The sequence below is a fragment of the Sceloporus undulatus genome, chromosome 5, assembly GCF_019175285.1.
Source record: "Sceloporus undulatus isolate JIND9_A2432 ecotype Alabama chromosome 5, SceUnd_v1.1, whole genome shotgun sequence".
Lineage (NCBI taxonomy): Eukaryota > Metazoa > Chordata > Lepidosauria > Squamata > Phrynosomatidae > Sceloporus > Sceloporus undulatus.
In genome coordinates, this window is record NC_056526.1 from 134941196 (window position 1) to 134963615 (window position 22420).

At 45.5% G+C, this 22420-nt stretch overlaps 1 protein-coding gene and 1 long non-coding RNA gene across 3 annotated transcripts; one reads left to right on the forward strand and one right to left on the reverse strand.

Annotated features, from left to right (window-relative positions):
• Window positions 1-570: 570 nt before the first annotated feature.
• On the reverse strand, window positions 571-11779 carry LOC121931987. 2 transcript variants are annotated; one of them, XR_006104238.1, is made up of 4 exons: window positions 11695-11779; window positions 9686-9743; window positions 1557-1732; window positions 571-748 (listed from the first exon to the last, which is right to left on the reverse strand). It is a non-coding gene; the product is annotated as an uncharacterized LOC121931987 (long non-coding RNA). The 2 variants fall into 2 exon arrangements; XR_006104239.1 differs by lacking the exon at window positions 11695-11779 and adding an exon at window positions 11514-11647.
• A 756-nt stretch (window positions 11780-12535) lies between these two features.
• Window positions 12536-20882, forward strand: HAND2 (heart and neural crest derivatives expressed 2). The gene is made up of 2 exons (XM_042470187.1): window positions 12536-13397; window positions 20058-20882. The coding sequence occupies exons 1-2, from the start codon at window positions 12747-12749 to the stop codon at window positions 20154-20156; spliced, it is 750 nt and encodes a 249-aa protein (XP_042326121.1). The 5' UTR covers window positions 12536-12746; the 3' UTR covers window positions 20157-20882.
• Window positions 20883-22420: the final 1538 nt, after the last annotated feature.

Below are 22420 nucleotides of genomic sequence, written 5' to 3' on the forward strand. Positions count from 1 at the left end.
CAGCCTGGTCCGCCTCCGACTTCAAACGAAACGATGGGAAACGCAGGAAACCGGATTGTCTCCCTCCGAAGTCAATGGACATACAGCGCGCTCCCAGCAATATTGACTGCCGAGGAAGTATTAAACTCTATGGAGAAGGATTTGGGAGCACCTTTGAGACCAAAACTGAAAAAGCAGCAGCTTTGGTAGACTTTGAGCCTACTCCTTCGGCTGCATCTTTTTCATGCAACTGGTTTCCTACAGCTGCCCTGCCGCTATAATGTCGCATGCAGCCTAGATTTCTTTAAAAGACATTCCCATGCATTTCAGGCTCAGATCCCGAACATGTATAGGATTCAAGGAATGTGACATCTGGGTTCATTTCAGACTAAAATGCGATGATGCTAGAGTCGCACTGATTGGTACTTCCTACTCAGTCTCTTTCCTTGAAATAATTCAACAGCATTTCGCGATAAAACCTTACAAAAAGATTACTTCTTCCTACTGAAGAGTCAGGATTTTGCACAGGCTTATTTTGGAGTCCGCCTTCCTCTAAATCCCCGTTCTTGTTCTTGTTGCTAAAAGGTCAGGAATAACAATAAAGGTGCTGAGAGAGAGATTTATTTTCGGCTTTAAAATCCTCAAGGCAAACATGATAAAATAGGATAATTTACCGCAGAGAGAGAGAGAGAGAGAGAGAAAAGAGGAGGAACACATAAATATGTAACATCTGTTTTTAAATGGGTTTGATCCACAGAGCTGTATGTACCTAAAAAAAGAAGAAGAAACGAAAGTAACCATAAGAGCTCCTAGGGCTTCTTCTGGAAGTTTGGGGAGAAGACATTTAGCCTTTTCTGTCAGAGAGCTCTGCTGGGGCCACAATAAACTACAATCCCCAGGATTCCCTAGCACTGAGCCAGGGCAGTTGAAGCAGCCTCAAACTGGATTATATCTGTGTTTTGGACCTAGAGTGAACCCAATAAATTAATGGACTTTAAATAAATGCTGTTCCTATTGGTTTAATGGGTCTACTTTGGTGATAATGATAATTGAGGCTTATCATTGCCTCGATTAGCCAACACAGTCCTTTGGAGATCTATGGGATCCTGGATCTTGGATCCTGCACTTCTTAAGTCTGTGGACCAAGGCGGCTGGGTTTTACCCAACGATAAAAGAGGCTAAAAGACTGGAAGTTGGTAGGGAGGGGGCCTGCCCTGTTGTTTATACCACCCACGCGCTGTTTTGTGTGTCTGGAAATTGTGTGTCTGTGGAAGAAGTGTGGAGGGGGAAGGAGGGGGAGATAAAGGGGGGGTATGTGCAACCAGCCAGATGTTTGCCTGCTTTCATGATCCCTTGATTTCTGCATAAATTAATAATCTTGGGAATGGGGGGGGGGGGGGAGAGAGAGAGGGGGGCAGGGGGAAAGTTTGGAAGAAAGATGATCCCCGCCTCCGAGAATCAACCTCTCCGACTATAGCCTGGTCCCTAAATCAAAAGCTTACTGGAAAGCTGGTCCCCATTTATTTGAGAAGAAGTCGGTTTTGGGTTGTTTTTTTTTAGAAAAGGTTTATACCAACCATGTCCTTTGGGTTGCTCCTAATCGATTCCATCGGAAATGGAAGAGATACAACAGCACTCCGGCTCTGCAACGGATTTGCTCCTTTTCCGTATTCTTCTCCCGTTCCTCCCCGCTAAACTAAACCGAAGTACAACTGGAGTGGTTTTAATCCGGCTCCCCAGGAAACTTTGGAATCTTACAAAACAAAACAAGAGGGAAATAATCAGGTTATCATTTTTTAAAAAAAAAATGCTGATGGCAGTAGTAGTAGCGGTGGTAGTAGTAGTGGTTGTGGTAGTAACAGAGGTAAGTAACTTTTCTCCGGGAGATTTTTTATTATTATTTTCACATTCCAAATCCTAAAGAGAAACCCAGTGTCAACTAAACATAAGGATTTGCCGGTAAACTAGGAATCGTGGGGTGTATGCCAAAAAAAGTGAGGGCAAAAAAATACTCAGGAAAAGAACAGACACATACTAGCAACTTGGGGGGGGGGGGATACAATTATAGAAAGGAGTAGGCACACACCCTTGGATTCTGCTTTCCCTCGCTTCGGTTACTCTCTTGGTGCTGTGATGCTGCCTTCAAATGTACAATAGAAAGCACAGGAATTCCCCGTTAAAACCTATTTACGGCTCAGTAAACCTCTTCGGAATGAAAGTGTAAACCAGGACTGGCGCAGCCCGATCCTAAACTCGGTGCTTCATCTTATTTGGACATTTGGGTTGGGAGCCAAACGGTCGGGTTTAGGAAGGAAAAGGCATTATCCTCCTCGGAGGAGTAGTTAGGATTTAAAGGGCAATCTCGGGTGACTCTGTTGTTGTGTGCCTTCAAGTCATTTCTGACTTATTTTGAGGTTTTCTAAAATGTTTTGTAAGTGTTCTTATTTTGTGAGTCGCCTTGAGTCCCCTTTGTGAGAAAGGCAGCATAAGCATGACATTAAAATATAAATAAATAATTTTTCTTGACAAGATTGGATCAGAGGCGGTTTGCCATTGCCTCGCTTTGAGGCTGAGAGAGTGTGACTTCCCCGAGGTCAGTAGGTTGCCATGGCTCCTAGCTGATCCATACATTTGCAAATGGAGTTGTGCCCTAGGTTATTTGCTAAAAGAAGATTTTGATAGAGACCTTAGCAGGACCACACTTGGGTATTAAGATGGGTAAAGTGAAGCTCAAGATTCTAGATCTCCCTGCATAACTATGATCTCCCTATAATGATAAGTATCTAGGATCTTGAGCTTCGCCTTACCCACCTTAATACACAAGTGTGGTAATTCCTATTAAGGTGTGTACCAAAATCTTCTTTTAGCAAATAATGGAGGGAATCCGTTTTCCGTGCCAGCAGTGCCACGTCCTTAGATGCCTTCTGCTGTCCCTGCTATGAAATCTTTCAATGAATTTTATATTAGACACGGTGAGAGGGTGCAGCAAGTCTTGGCATACTTCGGCTGAAACCGTAATCACTATTTTATTCTATGTTTCAGTTCCTTTGGGAAGCCCAGGTAGGAACCGAAAAGGGTGGCATATAGTGGAATATGCTTCTGGGCAAACACAGGTATTGATATTGGTGAAGTTTTGCAGGCAGGGAAGGGACATGGGTCTTCTACGTCACCTTAAGACATAAGGCTAGGCATGAACCATATTACTACCACATTCAATACAATACATCCACACAGTACAGTGTATTCTTGCCTCCCATTTTATATGCCCTCAGTTCTTCCCTCCTTTACTCACCCTTGATTATGCCAATCTGAAGTCACTAAAGTTTCTTATAACTCTTCTTTCATTGTGAAATATAAGATAATATAAGAAATATAAGAAGAACTGGAGAAGGAGGCTGCTGGGATCTGATTTCTCTTTAGAAAGAAAGAAAGAAAGAAAGAAAGAGGAAAAGAAGGAAGTTGTCCTGTTTTGAGAGTGTCTTTATTTGAATTTTAAACTGAGCACATATAAATAATTTCCTGTAAAAGGTATAAAGAAATACCTGTAAAAGTTTCCATGTTCCCTCAATGCACACCACCCAGCGCTAACAGACCCAGAAGTAGACATAAGCTCAGCAGACACAGAAGGCCAACATGTTTTCCCATCTTGGACTCCCCCACATACTTTTTTTTAAGGCAAAACAAAGAGAGATTTAGAGAAGTCTTGGATCCCTCAAGGCAGACAGGTGGACCAAGCCAAAGGGCTTCCATGTCCCAGTATATGCTCTTCTTCCTCTTCTTGCCTTTGTAGAGGGTCCTACCAGAGTCGGCTTTGAATCCTGATCAGCCAGGGAAACTTATTTGGTGGGTGACCTTGGGCAAGTCACACTCTCTCAGCCTCAGGGGAAGGCAAGGGCAAGATCCCTCTGAACAAATTATCCCAAGAAAAGGATGACCTCAAGTGGAAATGACTAAAAGAAGCACAGCAACGAGAAGGTCCAACGTCTTGCCCAGGGAGGCCTGGGGCTTGTTAGTTAGGTCCAAAACACGCTGCAGAAATGATCCAGTTTGTGACTGCTTTAATTGTCCTGGCTCAGTACTAGAGAATCCTGGGAATTGTAGTTTAAAAAGACTAAATGTCTCCCCAAACTACAGCTCCAAGAATTTCCTTGCACTGAGTCAGGGCGGTTAAAGCAGTCTCTAACTGGATTATTTCTGCAGTGTGTTTTGGACCTAGAGTTCCTCTGCTGTCCATTGTGGAGGACTTGGATGGCCCTTGATGTCCAACTCAGAGAAAGAGAAGTCCCTGAGGGTGGCTGAAGGGTGCCATCTTTGGAGTGCCCTCTTCTTTAAAGGACATATCCCCTTCTTAATGTTGGGGACCATTTCACCTCTTCCTCCCTGGATCACTTCAGGTGGACTAAAGGCTAGTAGCTACTCCTGGGTTCAGGCAAGACTTGGCTAGCCAATCAGAAAGACAGAGGATCTTGAAAGACCAAGGCAGACACTTGATGCCTCCGCACTGCTGAAATGGAGCCACTTTAAATGTCATGGCTCCATGCTATGGAATGCTCATGGAGCTATGCATTTAAAGTGGTTTCAAACCGGATTATTTCTGCAGTGTAGATGTTTTGAGAGTGTCAGAACGTTTAACTCCTCCAATCAACCTAGTTTCCCCCTTACACTTCTTTTTCCCCTCTTTTTTCCCTTTATGCTTCGTGTTCCTCATCTTTAACTTCAGTTTGCCCCTCCTCAGTCCATTTCATCAAGTTTTCCCTGCTTTCTCCCTTTACTTCTTCCTCCGGTTCTCGTTTCATAATCCATTACGGTGGTCTTAATCTGCTGTAAAAGAGATATTATCTCAGGATGTATAAAAAAGATTTTAATCCTCCTAAAATGTTTGATTTGTTGTGGGTTATTTTGCAAAATGTAAAGCTTTCTTTTTTAATGTGCATCTTGACACTGAATCTTTTTTACATCGGGTTCCTGCAACCTGTTTCTCCCTCTCTTCTGAAGAGGCTACCGTCCAAAACACACTGCAGAAATAATCCAGTTTGAGACCGCTTTAACTCCCCTGGCTGAATGCTAGGGAATCCTGGGAACTGTAGTTTATTGTGGCACCAGAGCTCTCTGAGAAGGCTCAATGTCTCACAAAACTACAGTTTCCAGAATTTCCTATCATTGAGCCAGGGCAGTTAAAGCGGTCTCAAACTGGATTATTTCTGCAGTGTGTTTGGGACCTTCAATGCTGAAATTGAAACCTACAGCCATCCTGATTCTGAAAAATCCGCATTTAGCATTGGACTAAGTCTAGTGTAGTTGGACTATGACTCTGGAGAACGGGGTTCGCATCCTGGCTCAGCCTTGTAAACTCCTTAGGCAAGTCACACTCTCTCAGCCTCAGAAGATGGCAATGGCAAACCCTCTCTGAAGAAGAAACTTGCTAAGAAAACCTCATAAGTTCACTGCTTTGGAGGGTCACCATAAATCATAAAAGACTTGAAAGCATACAACAGCAACAACAAACCACCCAACCGCTTCCCCGACCTTTGCTAAACTGATAAAGGCTTCAATCCTGTGCAATATTCAATGGGAAGGAACCGACTCTATTGAACTCAATGGGGATTACTTCTAAAATAGGCAGGAATCGCGTTGCCTTGTCCTTTTTCTTCTGATCGTTGGCTTTGGTGGAGATTCTGTAGGCTCTATTTCAGAGGAAGGAACTGACAAAACCACTTCTGAGTAGTCCTTGCCTAAGAAACCCTTATGAAATCCATAGGGTCGCCATAAATCTACAGGCGACTTGTAAGGCATACATGCAAACATACGCAGAGGCAAAGCCTCCAAGATTTCACTCCCAGTTTACTTGGTTTTGTTTAATCCAACAAGTTAGCACCATCGACGGAAGCGGAGCTCCTGGCTCCTGGTACGGTTTCTAAAGAACATTTAACTTAGGGAACTAAGAAATCCCTCCTTCACAGAACAAAAGCAAGACCAGAATACTATAAGGCATGGAATACACAGAGGGCCCGTTTCTTATTTTCTCCCTATGTTTAAAAAAATGTAATTGTCATCCCTTTCCAAGAAACTTCCAAATCACGTTTCTAAGATTTGAGTACAAAGGGAAAACATCTGCGGACGGAGCGGGTAAAAACAACGAGGGTCTGGTTTGTTGGCAAGCTCCAATTTACTTATGGGCTCACAAGTTTTGAAATGAATTATAAATAAAGTTTAATAATAAATAACATTTGGCATAAGCTTTGGAGGACTGCTGCGGCGTGGCTGGTTCTCAGATTCATATTAGTGAGAGCGATGCCGACAAATAGTAACCTGCGAATCACCCAATATTTTAAAAACATTTCGTGTGTGTGTGTGTGTGTGTGTGTGTGTGCAGTGGTGTAGTGGTCTGAATGTTAGACTAGGGCTCTGCAATCCCTGTTTGGAAACAGAAACCTACTGACACACTTTCTCAGCCTCAGAGGAAAGCAATGGCAAACCCTCTCTGAATAAATCTTGAGGGAAGGCAATACAATAAGGCGTCGGCACACAACAAGAACAACAACAACAACAACAAAAGGCGGGGGTGGGTGGGAATACTAAGTCACCCTGGTGGTCTTGGGTATATAATGTAAACTTGTTAGCCAAGGGTCTCTAAAGCCTCTGTGTCGTTTGGCAGCCTCCAGATGCTGTTGTACCCTATTGGCATCTTTGCAAACCCTACTGTTTGGTATGTAGAGAGGTTTTGTAGCACCTTTGAGACGAACTGAAAGAAAGAAGTTGGCAGCCTGAGCTTTCCTAGACTTAAGTCTACTTCCTCCGATGCATTCGGTGGAGTCAAATGCATCTGAGGAAGTAGACTGAAGTCTAGGAAAACTCATGCTGCCAACTTCTTTCTTTCAGTTTGTCTCAAAGGTGCCACAAGATCTCTCTACAGACTAGTTCTACAGACTAATGCGTCTGTATCTTTGAAATCTACCTATTCCTTGGGTTTGGGGTGTACCCTATTGGCATCTTTGCAACCCAAGAAGCTACCTACCCCTGTTGACAGTGGGGCATAAAGGGCTGAGTATCTCAGTAAAAGGAGCCCGTGTCCCTCAGTGGAAAGTGAGATGAGCCTCCGATCCGATCCACTCGTGTCCCTTCTCTGCAAAGCGATTTGAGCCCAGAGGAATAGAGAGTTGGCAACATTTTAGAAATGAATAGGTGTCTTCCCAACCCCCCAACCCCGACTTCCTTTGTTGTTATTGTATACTTTCCAGTCGTTTCCGACTTGACCAAGCGGTTGCTTTGACACGTTGAGGCATCCAAAGCACACCCGAAAGTAGCATCTGAAAGCTACAATGCAAAGCAGACAAAAACCAGATTGGAGCGAGGAAACGATCCCGATCCTAGAAGCAGGGGGTTCCCCTTGCGAGGAAAGGAGCCCCAGGGGCTTTTTAAAGGGGGGGCTTTCTCCCCAGTATAAGCCACCACGCGCCGGAGGGCAACAATCCCAGCCCAGTCTTCTTGGTACCAATCCCTTCCCCGCCGCTGGCTGGAATCAACACAAGACTTGCACACATTTTCTTTAAATAACATACCTTCGGGAGACCACGCAAGGTTCACTTCCAAAGCATGGCTTTTAGGATCGGGGTGTCAATGGACCTTAATACCTGAACCGGAAAATCGGGATCAAGCCAAATGCTGGGATTTAAGACGCATGGCCGAGGAAGGTTTTGATTTCCCCGGTTCTGAGTGCTCTCCTGACGGTCATCTTTCACAGTAATGGAGTGCAAGGCGAGCCCCATTAGGTTTCAATTGGACTTTTTTTTAGAAGACAATTCCCAGAATATATGTGTGTGTATATGTGTGTGTGTGTGTGTGTGTGTGTGTATTCTGGGAGTTGTCTTCCAAACAAAGTAACTTTCCTAACCTCTGGCATTGACCCTACTTCTTTCATCAGTACGATCATTAATCTCAGTAGGATCTTCAGTCTCTGGGACCCTCTGGTCATAAGATGGGCTTGGAATTGTCAATAATTAGGATCTCCCTCGCTTTTCTTTCCGACCAGGAGCCTTCCCTGTTTGCTGAAATTAAAACTCAACCTCATGAAAATCTGGAAGTTTTAAACGACAACGTGAAAAAGCCTGGAATGGCCTCGAAATTACATTTCTAGGAATTATCCATCCTTGTGTTCCTATGCTCTCCGGTTTACGAAACTTAAGATGCTGTAGGATGTTTCTTTTGGACTTTCCCTCCCCCCAAAAAGGAAGTCTTTTTTTGGGGGGGGGACAACTTCTCCCCCAAAAAAATAACTTTCCCTCTTGCAAAAAAAACCAACAAAGGTAACGTTCTCAGCTTCGGATATTTACCTGCGTCTTGTGTTATTTACCGGCATTGGCCAAGGCCTTACTTGGGGATGCTGGGAGTTGTCTTCGGAAAAAATTAACTTTGCTAACCTCTGTTATTTGTAAGCTTCCTCTAATGTAACTTTGTATTTACCCAGGCCATGCTGGGGGATTCTGGGAACTGTCCTTCTCCCAAAAAAGTAATTTTCCCAACCTCTGGCATCGACCCTACATCTTTCATTAGCATTCTCCACTCCAAGGTCCAGCTAGGCATCCTTCCACCCAAATTCGTCCCTCGGACTTGCGATCTTTAAGAAGAAGTTTAAGATCAGTGAGATCTGGTGGATCCAGTAGGATCATTAATCTCAGTAGGATCTTCAGTCTCTGGGACACTTTGGTCTTAAGGTGGGCTGCCAGGAGGCGAGGGTCTTGAGGGTCCTTCGATGTCACAAGAACCGAATCAGAAGAGATTTTGGAAGGATTTGGTCTCTGACTTAATGGCTGTGGGAGGAGTGTGCCTTGATAGAGAAGGATAGGCTTTCTCAAGGAGAGATCCATGGAAACCAAGCACCTCTTGAGTCTAGTCTAAGGCTGCATCCGCACGGCAGCAATACAGTAATCCGGGTTGACATCACTTTCACCGCCATGGCTCAAGGCTATGGAATTCTGGGAAGTGCAGTTACCTGCCGCACCAGAGCTCAGCTTCTTCCTCTTTGGGCTTCCCTTTGGCCTCTTCTTCTCGGTCTCTTCCCTGTCAGCTTTCCCAGGACCCAAAGGTGCCTTAACCTTCTTTTCCGACTTCTACCAGCATCCTACAACTTCCCAAGATCCTTTGGAAGATCCTGAGGCTCCAATCCGAAAACTGTGAAGCTGATGGGCTCAGTCTTAAGGCAACTGCAGAGAAGGAAGCCTTCCTTTAAACCAGGATAGGGTGATCAATCGATTTGATTGATTCTCCCCCCACCCACTATTTTTCCATCGGTTTCCAAATCCGCAAGCCTTCTTGCCAAGGACTGGAAAACAAATATCTTCCACTTATTTATTTTTTCCCTTTTCCTTTCCTTTCTTTGCCTTCGCTTTCAGGAAAGAGAAGGCAAATAAATGCCTTGGCTAAGTTGTCTTCTCCCTTTTTTTCCCTCCTATAAAATACAATTCGGGATCCTTTTGCATGTTACAATGTGTCCGACAATCTAGCTCTATCTGTCTATTGACTTGCTGCCGGCGCTGCCTATTAAACATGCCTTTAAAGTCTCCACTTGGGAAACTCGTCGTTCCAGGAGAAAATGTTATTATTATTTTCACATTTTGGGGGGTGAAACGAGAGAAATGCCTTTATATTTTGTTCTGAGAAAGAAGAAAATAAACTCCCTCCGTGCTGTTAAAAAGATTCAGTTACTTACCCCAGTTGCAGGGGAAATTGGTTTCAGGCAAAGGCAGTGTGAACGAACACCCAAAGAGCTGCAGGAAAGAAAGAAAGAAAAAAGAATTCGCATGTACATCATTTTTATTTTGCATAAGCAAAATAAGAAGCTATTTCTTAAGGAAAACTGACTTTTTAATAACTGTGAAAGCCAACCCGACTGGGAAGTTTTGTTATATTGGATTTTAAAAAAAAAGCTGTATTATTTTATTTTATTTTTGCCAAAGTTATACTACAATTGTTCTTTCTCCCCCCCCCCCCCCCCAGAGAAATCCTATCCTGTTCTGTAGGTTTCCTAGTCCAGCCTAAGCTTGAAGGAAGCCCGTTAAAAAAAGAAAACGTTCACTGCAAATAGGACAAATACATCAGCGCAAATAGGTTACTCCCGCAATAATACGCATATGACTATTAATACACCATGATATGCATGGACAAGAATTGCACTACGTTAGATTATTAGTCCTGAATCATATTACTCCTGCAACTACTGCAATAATATGCATATATGTATATATCTATGTATATGTGTGAGTAGCCAGGAGAAATGGTCTGGAGAGAGAGAGCAAACACATCGTGTGTGTGTGTGTGTGTGTGTGTGTGTGTGTGTGTGTATGTATGTATATATATCTCAAAGCAATTTCTCTTGGCCTCGAATGAATTTTACTTGGAATTACGTCTCGTTGATTTCACGGGGATTTACTTCCAAGTGGTAATAAATGATAGCCTCAATTTGAAGACCCCTCTTTGCAGTCCTCCGCCCACCCACTCCGACAAATACACACATTCAGACCTCCTTTTTCTGCAGCAAGTCTCTAGGTAGACCCCCCTCCCTAACATAATTCACTCTTAAACCATTTGAGTTAATAGATGTCCCTGTCCTGCTGCTATTATTTAAGCCCAAATGTTATGGGTTTTGTAAGGCATCTTATTCTAGCAAACTCTAGACATGTGTGTGTATGTGTGTATGTATATATATATATATATATATACACACACACACACACACACACACAGAGAGAGAGAGAGAGAGAGAGAGAGAGAGAGAGTCATGCAACAATATGCATGCAACTATTAATACGCCATAATATCCATGTACAATATAATTGTGCTACATTATAGTATTGCTCCTGCCCAGTAATACTCCTGCAATCGTTTCTGCAATAATATGCTTACAACAATTAATACGCCTTAATATCAATGTACAAGTATTGCACTACTGTATATTGTATTATTACTTATGGATCATATCACTCCTGCAATCACTGAAGTACTATTCCTCCAACTATTAAAACTCCAAAATATGCATGTACAACAATTGGACTACATTATATTTACTCCTGCATAATATTAGTCCTGCGATTACTCCTGAAATAATATGCATACAACTCCTGCCATGACTGCTGCAATAATATGCATGCATGAAACTCCTGCAATTACTCCTGAAATGATATGCCTGCAACGGAAATGATATGCATACAATATGCATATGCAACTATTGCAGTACATTATATTATTATTCCTGAATCACATTACTCCTGCAACAATATCCATGCAATTATCAATACTCGAATAATATGCATATACTGCTATTGTACTACATTACATTATTACTCCTGAATCATATTATTCCTGCAGTAATATGCATGAAATTGTTAATACGCCAATAATATGCATACACAGCTATCACACTACATTATGTACAGCTATTGTCCTACATTCTATTATTACTCCTGAACAATATTACTCCTGCAATAATATGCATGCAGATATTACTATGCCGCGATATGCATAGACAGCTATTGCCCTACCTTATATTATTACTCCTGAAGCATATGACCTCCTGCAATACTCTTATTCCTGAGTGATTATTACTCCTGGCAGTGTGGGTTTCTCGGCCTGTTGCCTACCTGCCTACCTACCTACCTCTGGCCCAGCTTCTGTGTCACCCACCCAAAGAGACCCAGGTCCGCCCACCCCCGTCTTACTTACAGCAAAGTAAGGGTTCCTGCATCGCTCCCCTTCCCTTCTGCAGATGCTGGAAAGGGATGGAGGGGAGGAGGGGGAGGCTGTTTCCTCGTTGGGGCTTAATTGCATTATGGATAGGAAGGGCAGCCAATCCTAAAAGAGAAGCCCAGCAATTAGCAAGGCCAAGGGGTTTTTTTAATTTATTTATTTTTTTAAAAAAATCCCCAAACCTAAGTTTTATGGCTCTGCTGGGGCTGCCCCGCCTCCAGGCTTCCCCGATTGGCCCGGAGTGCCTCTGACGACAGATATTAACCCGAGCTGCCCCTTCAAGATGTAGCTGGAGATGGAGATCAGGCTGGGGAAGGCGGCCAGTGCCCTGCGCAGCGCCCGGGCCGAAAAGCTCTCCCGACCCTCCTTCAAAGCCTGATCATCATCATCATCATCATCACCATCACCATCATCATCTTTCCCCCTCGTTTCTTTTCATAGCTGTTTTTCTGTGGGTCGGAAAAGGAGAGGAAGAGAGGGGGAGATTTTTCCTCGCAGGGGCAGCCAAGTGGTGCCCCCCCCCCGCTCCGCAAAACCAGGATGGAAACCCTCTCGCTTTAACCCCAGAGAGAAGGAAAAGGAGAGGGAAAAGCAGAAGCAGAAGGAGGAGGAGGAGGAGGAAGAGGAAGAGGAAGCAGCATCAACAGCATCGGGAGGGACAGGCCTTGCCCATGGGGGCCTGCAAGTGGGGTCCAGATGGAGAAATGCAGGTATAAGTGAAAAAAAACTCCAAAGAAAGAGGACCAAAGAAGTCGGAAAAAGGAGCAGGAAAGAAGCGCATCGTGGGGGGTGGGGGGGGTCTTTTTCCCCGGGGGGTCCTCCCCCCTTTTTCCTGGGGGGGGGGGTCCCCCAGAGAGCCCCCTCCCCTCCCCCTCCCTCCTCTCAGGAGTGCAAAAGGAGAAGGCCCCGATCCTGGCCTGGAGGCCCGATCCCCGACCATGGCTCGCTAAGGAGAGGGGGCTCTCCTCCTCCGGAGGGCGGGGGGACAGGAGGATCCGAGCCGGGGCTGGGCCGCCCGGGCCCCGGCGATGAGTTTGGTGGGGGGCTTTCCCCACCACCACCCCGTGGTCCACCATGAGGGATACCCCTTCGCCGCCGCAGCAGCAGCCGCCGCAGCAGCAGCAGCCGCCGCCGCCAGCCGATGCAGCCACGAGGAGAACCCCTACTTTCACGGCTGGCTGATCAGCAGCAGCCACCCTTCGGAGATGTCGCCCCCCGACTACAGCATGGCCCTCTCCTACAGCCCCGAGTACGCCAACGGGGCCCCGGGGGGCCTGGAGCACCATCACGCCCATCATCCCCATCACTATGGAGGCGGCCCCAGCGGAGGAGGAGGAGGAGGGGGCGGAGGCGGTGGCGGGGGTGTTGGGGTGGCCCCTCCGCCCGGTTTGGGGGTGCTGGGGGGTCCCCGGCCGGTCAAGCGCCGCGGCACAGCCAACCGCAAGGAGAGGCGCCGGACTCAGAGCATCAACAGCGCCTTCGCCGAGCTCCGCGAGTGCATCCCCAACGTCCCCGCCGACACCAAGCTCTCCAAGATCAAGACCCTCCGCCTGGCCACCAGCTACATCGCCTACCTCATGGACCTCCTCGCCAAGGACGAGGCCCACGGAGAGGCCGAGGCCTTCAAGGCCGAGATCAAGAAGACCGACCTCAAGGAGGACAAGAGGAAGAAGGAGATGGTCAGTCAACCAACTTAGCTCTCTTGCTACACTTTAGTCATGACCCGCGTTCGTCCCTCTTTGGCTGCCAAGCTCCGCTCTGGGCCCACAACCCACTCCCAGGCCCAGAGCCTGGGGCCCTGGCAGCGAAACGGGGACCTACCCGGGTCATTGCTGCACTGACTCTTCCCTTCTCGGGGTTCCCTTCCATTAAACCTGGAATGAAAGGGGCAGAGTGTTCCCCCAACCTAGGCCAGGCCAGCCAGAGGAGGAAGGATGATAGAGCTGTTTGCATTCAGGGGGAGCTGAACAACCAACCAGAAGAGGGAGGATGGTGGGAGCTGCAGGCATTCGGGGGAGATGAATGGCTACACAGAAAGGGGGGGGGAGAGGAGGAGGATGGGAGTTATGTTCATGGGGAGCTGAATGGCTATCCAAAGTATGGGGGATGATGGAGTTTGTAGACATTTAGTGAGAGTTGAATATACAAGCTGGCTGTGTGGGTGTGATGGGAGTTGTGTATGTTCAGGGAGAGTTGAATGGCTATCCAGAGAAGGGGAGGAAGATGGAGCTTGTAGACATTCATGGGGAGCTGAATAACCAACCAGAGGCGCGCGCGTGTGTGTGTGTGTTTTGGGAGTTGTGTATGTCCACAGGGGGAAGGATGATGGTGGTTGTATACATTCAGGGGCAGCTGAATAGCCAGCCAGAGGGAGGAGGAGGATGGGGCCTTGTATTCATTCAGGAGGAGATGAATAACTAGCCAAAGGGGGAGGAGGATGGTGGGCTTGTTGTACACTCAGGGGTAGCCGAATAGCCAGCCAGAGGCTCAGCCAAAGGAGGCAGGATGATGGGAACTGTAGACATTGGGGGGTAATTGTGTTGGCCCTGTAGCAAAGTCCGATAACATCCCCAATCCACTAAACAGTGATACCTTTATGGGGCCAACCCAAATGTCCCAAGCTTTCAAGGCTCTGCCACTGGCTTCTTCCATCAGGGAAAGTTGTTAAGAAATGTATGGGAGAGAGAGAGAAATATATAAAATGACGATGTTAGTAGCAGGCTTTCATGATGGGAGCTGTACTTCATCTGCGCTGGAGGATCAATGGTTGCCCCTCTAGGAAGGTGGAAAGGTGACTCTAGGGCTGCATCCGCACTGCGGAAATAATCCTGGTTAACATCTCTCTAATTGCCAAGGTTCAGTGCTGTGGAATTTGAGGATCTGTCCTTTTGTAGGACATTTCGCCTTTTCTGTCAGAGCCCTCCGAGGCCACATGAAACTGCAGATCCCAGGGTTGCAGTTTAAAAGGGTGTTAACCTGGATTATTTTTGCAGTCTGGATGGAGCCTGGGAAACTGGAAAAGTGCCGCAAGGAATATAATTAAGGAGCAAGTTGTTCCTTCTAGGGAAGTTGGCAATCCGTCGCTGATATAAGCAAAGAGTTGGGATCATGCTACAAAGCTAGTGTTCTCAGTAAAGAAAGTGCAGCATATTAGGTTCCCTCCTCCATCCCCAAAAAAGAGGCCTGAATCCACATTCTCTTAGGGAGGGAGGAAAGAAATGGGAGCATTAGGAAAAGGTAAGGATGGACTAGGCTGTGTGTCCACATCAGGAGCTGAGTCTGAGAAATAGGAGGTTACTCATTTTCATGGAGTATTGTATGAGCCAGCCATGGAGTACTTGTTTCAGTGTTGGACTAGAGATCCTAGAGACCAAGTTTCCAATCCCTGGCATCCCACTGGGTGACCTTGGGCAAGTTACACTCTCTCAGCCTCATAGGAAGGCGGGGACTAACGTCTGTGTAAGTCTTGCCCACAAAGCCCTAAGTCAAAATCGCCTTGAAGGCATATAACAATAACTAGGAAACAAAAAGCAGGGGGAAACGTGTGCAGACACAAAGAGACTGCCTTTCTATCCTATGAAGTACAGTATTTCAATCTAGTATTAATTTATTAATAGCCACCAGAAACGACTCCCATTTGCAAGTTAGACAATATAGACATTTTTTCTTAGGGGGGCAATGAAAAAGCTAGCTACCCTGTTCGTGCCTGGAAGGCACATCGTAACAACAACAAAAGGACAAAACGAGTGGGCCCAGAACCTGAACCCAGGATCTACAGGTAGATTTCTTAGAGTAGATTGGCCAGGATTTCTGGCTCCCACTTACTTCAGGAACCATCAAGGGGCTCCAGAAGTGCCCTTAGTTTTGGTATGCAAAGTATGTACCTGGAATTCCTGTTTTTAAAAAATAAACTGGAAGTGTAGATCTTTTCCAGGAGACTCCATTGGGTAGATCCCTGCTGGGCTTTACCTTTTAAAAAACAACAACTGTCCATACAAAGTCTGTATTTAAGGAATCTGGACGCATTGTTTTCGACACCAGTCCTGGGATCTCCCCCATTTCCACAAAGTCAGAGCGTTTAAGGATCGGGTCTGGGTTGTTTGGGAGTAAGAGATGCAAGAGCAAACCCTCCTGAAAGACCCAGGATTCCCCCCCCCCCCCCTTCCAACCCCCTGGATCTGAATATTTTGAGACAGGCTTGTAGTAGGCTGGAAACTAATCGGTTTGCATATGGATTCGTGTATCTTCACGTGAAAGAAAGGCCTTTGTAACAACAGAAGGAATAGGAGCCCCAGGGCCTGGATCCCCCAAACCTCTAGTCTCTTCCGAATCCAAATTTGAGGCAGTTCGGAGAGAAAGAACCAGGCCTGGCCTTTGAGGAAATGCAGCATTTTGTTCCCCTTGGAGCTTATTTCCAAGCGGTCTGTGCCTTTGGCGCTCCGGATTTACACTCCCCTTGAGGCACAAGAGACGGCCTTTGAGGTCCAAAACACACTTCAGAAATAAATCCGGTTTGAGACCGCTTCAACTGCCCTGGCTCCAGTGCTAGAGAATCCTGGGAATTCTAGTTTATTGTAGCACCAGAGCTAAGGCTAAATATCTCACAACACTGCAGTTCCCAGGACTCCCTAGCACTGAGCCGGGACAGTTAGAAAGCGGTCTCAATCTGAATTATTACTGAGTCCCATCCCCAAGACTTTGCAAAATTCACACAGCACTGCTTAAACCCAGTCAGAGATGCTTGCATGCAATTGGGAAGATTGTGACTCGAGGCCCGCATAAGCAATCATTCTCTGGGAAAGGAGATCAAGCTGGAGATTTTAAAAGCACCCTTGGAAAGTGTGTGCGTTGTGTTGTGTGAATATTAGGGGACAACAACCCCACAAGATCGGAGTGGGGCGATCCTAGGCTTGAGTCCCAGTTGCAGATTTCAGATTTACGAGACCCGAGTGAGCCTTGCCTTTTCTTCCTCGTAATCGCATCAGGCCGCAATCTGCAAAGAATGTGGCTGCAAAATGGATGGCTTTCGCTAGCGGTTTAGAAAGGCAAGCCTCGAGTCAAACTCGGTTCACTTTCCATTGGTTCTCCTTCCTCAGCGTTTAACCTTCAACGCGTGTTTTTAGTTAATATAGGCGGTGGTAGTTGCTGTGTGTGCCTTCAAGTCCTTTCCCATTTATGGCCACCCTATAGTAAACTGGAAATATTAGTATACTGGAAATATAGTAAACTGGGCCTTTCGGGTCTCCTGGGCTAGAATTTTTAGGCCCTGAGCATCTTCCAGTTTAGTTTATGCTTCTGTCAAAGAGTCTCTCTTTCTTCTGTCGGTCATTCAAAATATCATATTTTAGCAAGCCAAGGATTAACTCATAAAACCCCGTTTATAATGGAAATTTGGGGAAGCCTGCTTTTATAATAGCAGATTTTTTTCCCCCAGTGATTTGTTTTGCTCCCTTTTAAATATATTGGGGATGAAACACTGACTAATATTCTCAGCTGGTCAAACACCTGAATTTTAACCGCATTAAAATGGCCATGATTTTTTTTAAAAAAAAATCTGGAAGATAGATGCCTAGAATATAAAATCTTCTCCTATCTTTGTTTTCCCCGTTGTGTCTAAGCACCCAAAAAGTCCTTCCTTTAAATTGATAAGAATTGCATCTAAATACTACATTTAACACAGACACAGTGGATTGGGGCCAAAAAGGATTTGAATGCATCCCTCCCGCAGGGAGAGAAAATCTAGTTGGGAAACCAAACTCTAAGATGATTTCAAGGTTTATTTACTGTATATATAAAGTCTTCTGTTATAAGATAATATGCATGGACCCATGTTTATGCGCCTTCAGGCCGACTCAGATTAGTTTGGTCCGAAACACACTGCAGAAATAACCCAGTTTGAGACCCCTGGCTCAGTGCTGGGAAACCCTGGGAATTGTAGTTTGTTGTGGCACTAGAGCTCTGTGACAGAGAAGGCTAAATGTCTCACAAACACTACAGTTCCCAAAATTCCCTAGCATTGAGCCAGGACAGTTAAAGCGGTCTCAGACTGGATTATTCCTGCAGTGTGTTTTGGACTTTATCTCCTAGGATTTTCTTGGCAATGTCTATTTCTTTGCTCTCGCCTTCCTGTGAGGCTGAGAGTGACTCGCCCAAGGTCGCCATGCGGAGGGGAGGATTTGAACCCTTGACTCCCAAAACTCACTTGACAAGGCTGGATCATAATTTTTTGTTTGGGGAGCTGCCAGGGCCTGAAAAAAACTCAGAGGTCAATCTTGGAATAATAATTTTTAAAAATGCATAGCATATCTCCAATATTAATTTCATTGTGTGTGAAAGAGAAGGAAGGAAGGAAGGAAGGAAGGAAGGAAGGAAGGAAGGAAGGAAGGAAGGTTCCTTAACCAGGGCAGGAGGAGACATAAATCTGCGGAACTACTCAGAGAAGTCTATAGGAGCCGGTTTCGGTGTTCCCACAAAAAAATAGCTCCCTCCCGGGAAACCTCCCGCACTCCTGGGTTCCTCAAAGATTTATCCCCGGTTGTGATGTATCCCTTTACAATCGAGTTAGCCGAACACGTGTAACACGCGTTGGAATAGAGGAGGGGAAGGCATAAATGAAATAAACGAGTTTCCCCTGCTGTTTGTTACTGTGTAGATCGTATACAGATGTGTAGCCAGGGGATGATGGATGTGGGGGTGGAAATTCATCCGACGTGTGTGTGTGTGAGAGAGAGAGAAAGATTTATTTTGTAGAGACCCGGTTTTATTCAGAGGCAGGACTGGCCCGGCTTGAAAAATGAAACTCGGTTGAACTGATCTGGGATCCATGGGATCTTCTTTTATTTTCAAGGGAGGCTGTGTCATGTGCCTTCAAGTGGTCTCCTGTATAGGCATTCACACACACACACATACACACATATATATGTATGGGTTTTTTTAAAAAAAATCAGTGGTTTGAGTGTTGGACTGCGACTCTGGAGACCAGGGTCCGATTCCCAGCTCGGCCCTGAAACCCACTGGGTGGCCTTGGCCAAGTCACACTCTCTCACCTTCAGATGATGGCAATGACAAACCCCCTCTGGGCAAATCTTGCCAAGGAAAGCCCACGATACAGCCGCCATAAGTCGGAAACCACTGGAAGGCACACAACAACAACAACAACAAGATCCGACTTAGCTTGGCGGCCTTACAGTTTCTGGCTCCTGTTTCAAACCGGTTCAGAAAACGTGGAAGCCGGATCCAGGACGGCAGGAGGAGACGAAACCAATTTGACTTCTATTCCGTTGTTGTTGTTGTTGTTGTTGATGTTTTGAGATTGTTTCCTCTGCTTGCTCCGCATTGCTTTTAAACGCGCCTGCTCCGAAAGAAGTCCCATTGAGTTCAATGGCGCTTTCTTTTGGTCTGTGGGGAGACGATCGCCTAGTCCTAACCGCTTTGTGAATCGGGGCTCTCTCAGTTCTTTCCCGAACTGTATTTCGAAGAAAAAGTGGTTTCAAAACCGAAGGATCCGGGTTGATCGGGTGAGGGCTTGATCCGAAATTGACCGAGGAGTTTCGGCCTTTAGGATGTAGGTTCGGGTGGGAGGAGGCGAACCAGAAGAGAAAAATGCAAAGACCTCGTAGTGTCGGTCTGGAAAACCAGTCTGCAAAGGGATCTTGCCCAGGGTGACCAGAAGTCCTCTTTTTCCCGGACAGATCCTACATTTCAACCTCCTCTCCAGGAGAAACTCCCAAATCTCCTCCATTTGAGCAGGACTGGGAGGAGCAGGCGTTTAGATTTAACCTGAGGGTTTTTAACTTTTATTTCTTTGGTCAGGTCCGACATGTTTCGTGCCTGTCCTCCACTTTGGGGTGCCTCGTCCTCCTTTGTGCCTCCTTTGAGGGCGTCTGGTCACTCCTGACCTTGCAGCACCTTTGAGACGAACTGAAAGAAAGAAGCAGTACAAGTCTAAGCAAGCTCCTTTCTTTCTTTCTTTCTTTCTTCCTTTCATTCCTTTCACTTCTTCCTTTCAGTTCCTCTCAAGTTCCGCACTGCAGAAAATTAACCCGCTTGGACATCCCTTTGACTGCCGAGGCTCAGTGCTGTGGAATTCTGGGAATTATAGTTCTGTGAGACATTTCGCCTTCTTTGTCGGAGAGCTCTGGTACAGAACGAACTGCAAACTTTTAGAATTCCACAACTTTGAGCCCTGGCAGCTATTGCGGCGTCAAAGCGGATTGATGGGGTTTTTTGCAGTGCGGATGCTACACAAGATCCCCTTTGCCTATAAGGGGGGAAAAGAAGAAAAGTACCCAAGGAGGTAACCTCTTTGTTTCTCCTCTCTGCCTTCTTTGCCCAAACAGAACGAGATTTTGAAAAGCACCGTGGGCAACAACGACAAGAAAACCAAGGGACGGACTGGCTGGCCGCAGCATGTCTGGGCTTTGGAGCTGAAGCAGTGAAAGAGGAGGACTTTCTCCAGCTTCCCCGGGCGGACTCTTCTTCTTCTTCTTCTTCTTGGTGGTGTGGTTGTTTATTTTTTGGGATCGTCTGGTTTATTTATGTGCAATTTCCCTCCCCTAGTCTTCCCCTCGGGAAAAGAAAGAAAGACATGTGGATCTGGGAAGAAAAGCATTCCGTATTTGAAGAGACGAAGAGGAAAACTGCAGCGTGGTAAGAAGAAGAGAAAAATAATGTGGTCTCCCTAGTTATGGATTTAATATTCTCCCCCCCCCCCCCCATGAATGTTTCTTTTGTTTGTAGAGAAAACACAGGACAAAAAAAAGTGGGGGGAGGAAACAGTCTTGAAGGTTTCGTGAGTTATATGTGAAGTGTATCTGTTTAGTACTTGCCCACTTGGAGAAACTTCGAGGGGTTCAGTCTCTGCCCCAAGTTTCCGTGTTTTGGGGATTAGATAGGACTTCAGTCTTGTGCCCCTTTTTTGCTCCTGGTCGCTCACTCGTTGGAAAATATTATTATTATTATTATTATTTTCTTTCTTCTGCCCCTAACAGCTCTTTGTTAATGAAATGTGCACTTCGGTCCTTAAGAACGCAAAATCTAAACAACAACAAAATTAAAATAATGATAATGATAACCATCCTCAATTCAATGTGGAGTCGGATTACTATGGAAAGGTGTATACCCCTGTACCTACTCAATAAACCACTGTGTGTGTGTTATTGTTATTTTTTTACTACAACCAAATCTCATCTTGTTATACCGCCCAATTTTTTTTAAAACAAACACCTGACTTAAAAGCTATTTTAAGTCTGGATTGGCTTGACTGACTTTAGGATTCTGCCAAATTGGTTGCACAGCTAGGGTTGCCAGAATGAAAAGTGGAGATGGCTCCTGTATTTTTAATGGTTTTGCAAAGAAGTGAATTTCAGTTAGTGTTGCTTATCAATTTCAAATACCAAAATACCAAGTTTGTTCCCCCTCTAAATAAGATCTGGAAATCAGTGAGGTGGGATCTAAAGCAGTGATCCTGTCCAGAATCTGGAAATTGCATTATTATTATTATTATTATTATTATTATTATTATTATTATTATTATTATTATTATTATTATTATTATTTTGGATTACAAATCCCAGAGAGGATGGCTGATAAGGGATTCTGGGAGTCCTAAGTCAAAAGAATGACTTTGGCGTGGATGTTTTTACCAGGATAAACAACACTGAATTTCTCTGAGACCGTCCTTTTCTTATAGATTATTGATTATAGATTATCAACCTTTGCATTAGTAAAATTCTGGATTTTAACCATTCTACCACACTTTCCCTTAGAGATGGATGTCTGAGAATGCAGCAAGTTTGGTTTTTTAAAAGGAGGGAGGAAATGAGGAGTGCTTTAGAAGTGTGGAGGACAGGAGATCTTAAACCTGGGGGCAGTAGTTAATCCGATTCTTTGTACGTTATCTGGGCGTTGTACGTTGCATGATGTAGGGTCAGAAATAAGGTTGGATCAAGTCACATGTAGGTTTGGACTTCTTGCCTCTGAAAGGAAAGAGAGGAAAGCAGAGCCCAGCTCCATGTTTTTGCTGAATAGGACTGCTTTTAAAGTGAGTGGCCTTTAAAAGGGTTCAGTTCTGGGGAGGACTGAATCTCAGCATGACATTGGTTTCCTATTTGGCCAGGGAGTGCGTTTGGCTGCCTCTTATCTAGCGATTCTCCTCCGTAGACCAGGGGCTGCTGGTTAAAGGTGGATGAAAGAGGAGGGTTTTGGTCTGGGAGAGAAGGCCTTATCTACAAAAGTCGTTTTGTGTCAAGTCTGAAAGAGTGGACAAAGCTGGAGATTGAAGAGGAGGCCCTCTCGGTGTGTGTAAGACCTACAAAATGGGCTCAGTATTGACGATGTGATCCGCCTATCCTCTGGTCTTGGGCTGTGTGTGTATATATATGTGTGTCTGTGTATGTATATGTGGGATTTACAAAATGGGCATAATATTAACCTTGTGGTCCTCCAATCCTTTGGTTTTAGGCTGGGCTGGTGTGTGTGTATGTGTGTGTGTGTGTGTGTGTGTGTGTAAATGGGCTTAATATCAAACGTTGTGGACCTCCCATCTGCTGGTCTTAGCCTGGGGGTGTTGTGTGTGTGTATAAGATTTACAAAACAGGGGGAATATTATCCTTGGGGTCCTCCCATCCTCTGGTCTTAGGCTGTGTGTGTCCGTGTGTGTGTGTGTGTGTGTGTGTGTGTGTGTGTGTGTGTGTGTGTGTGC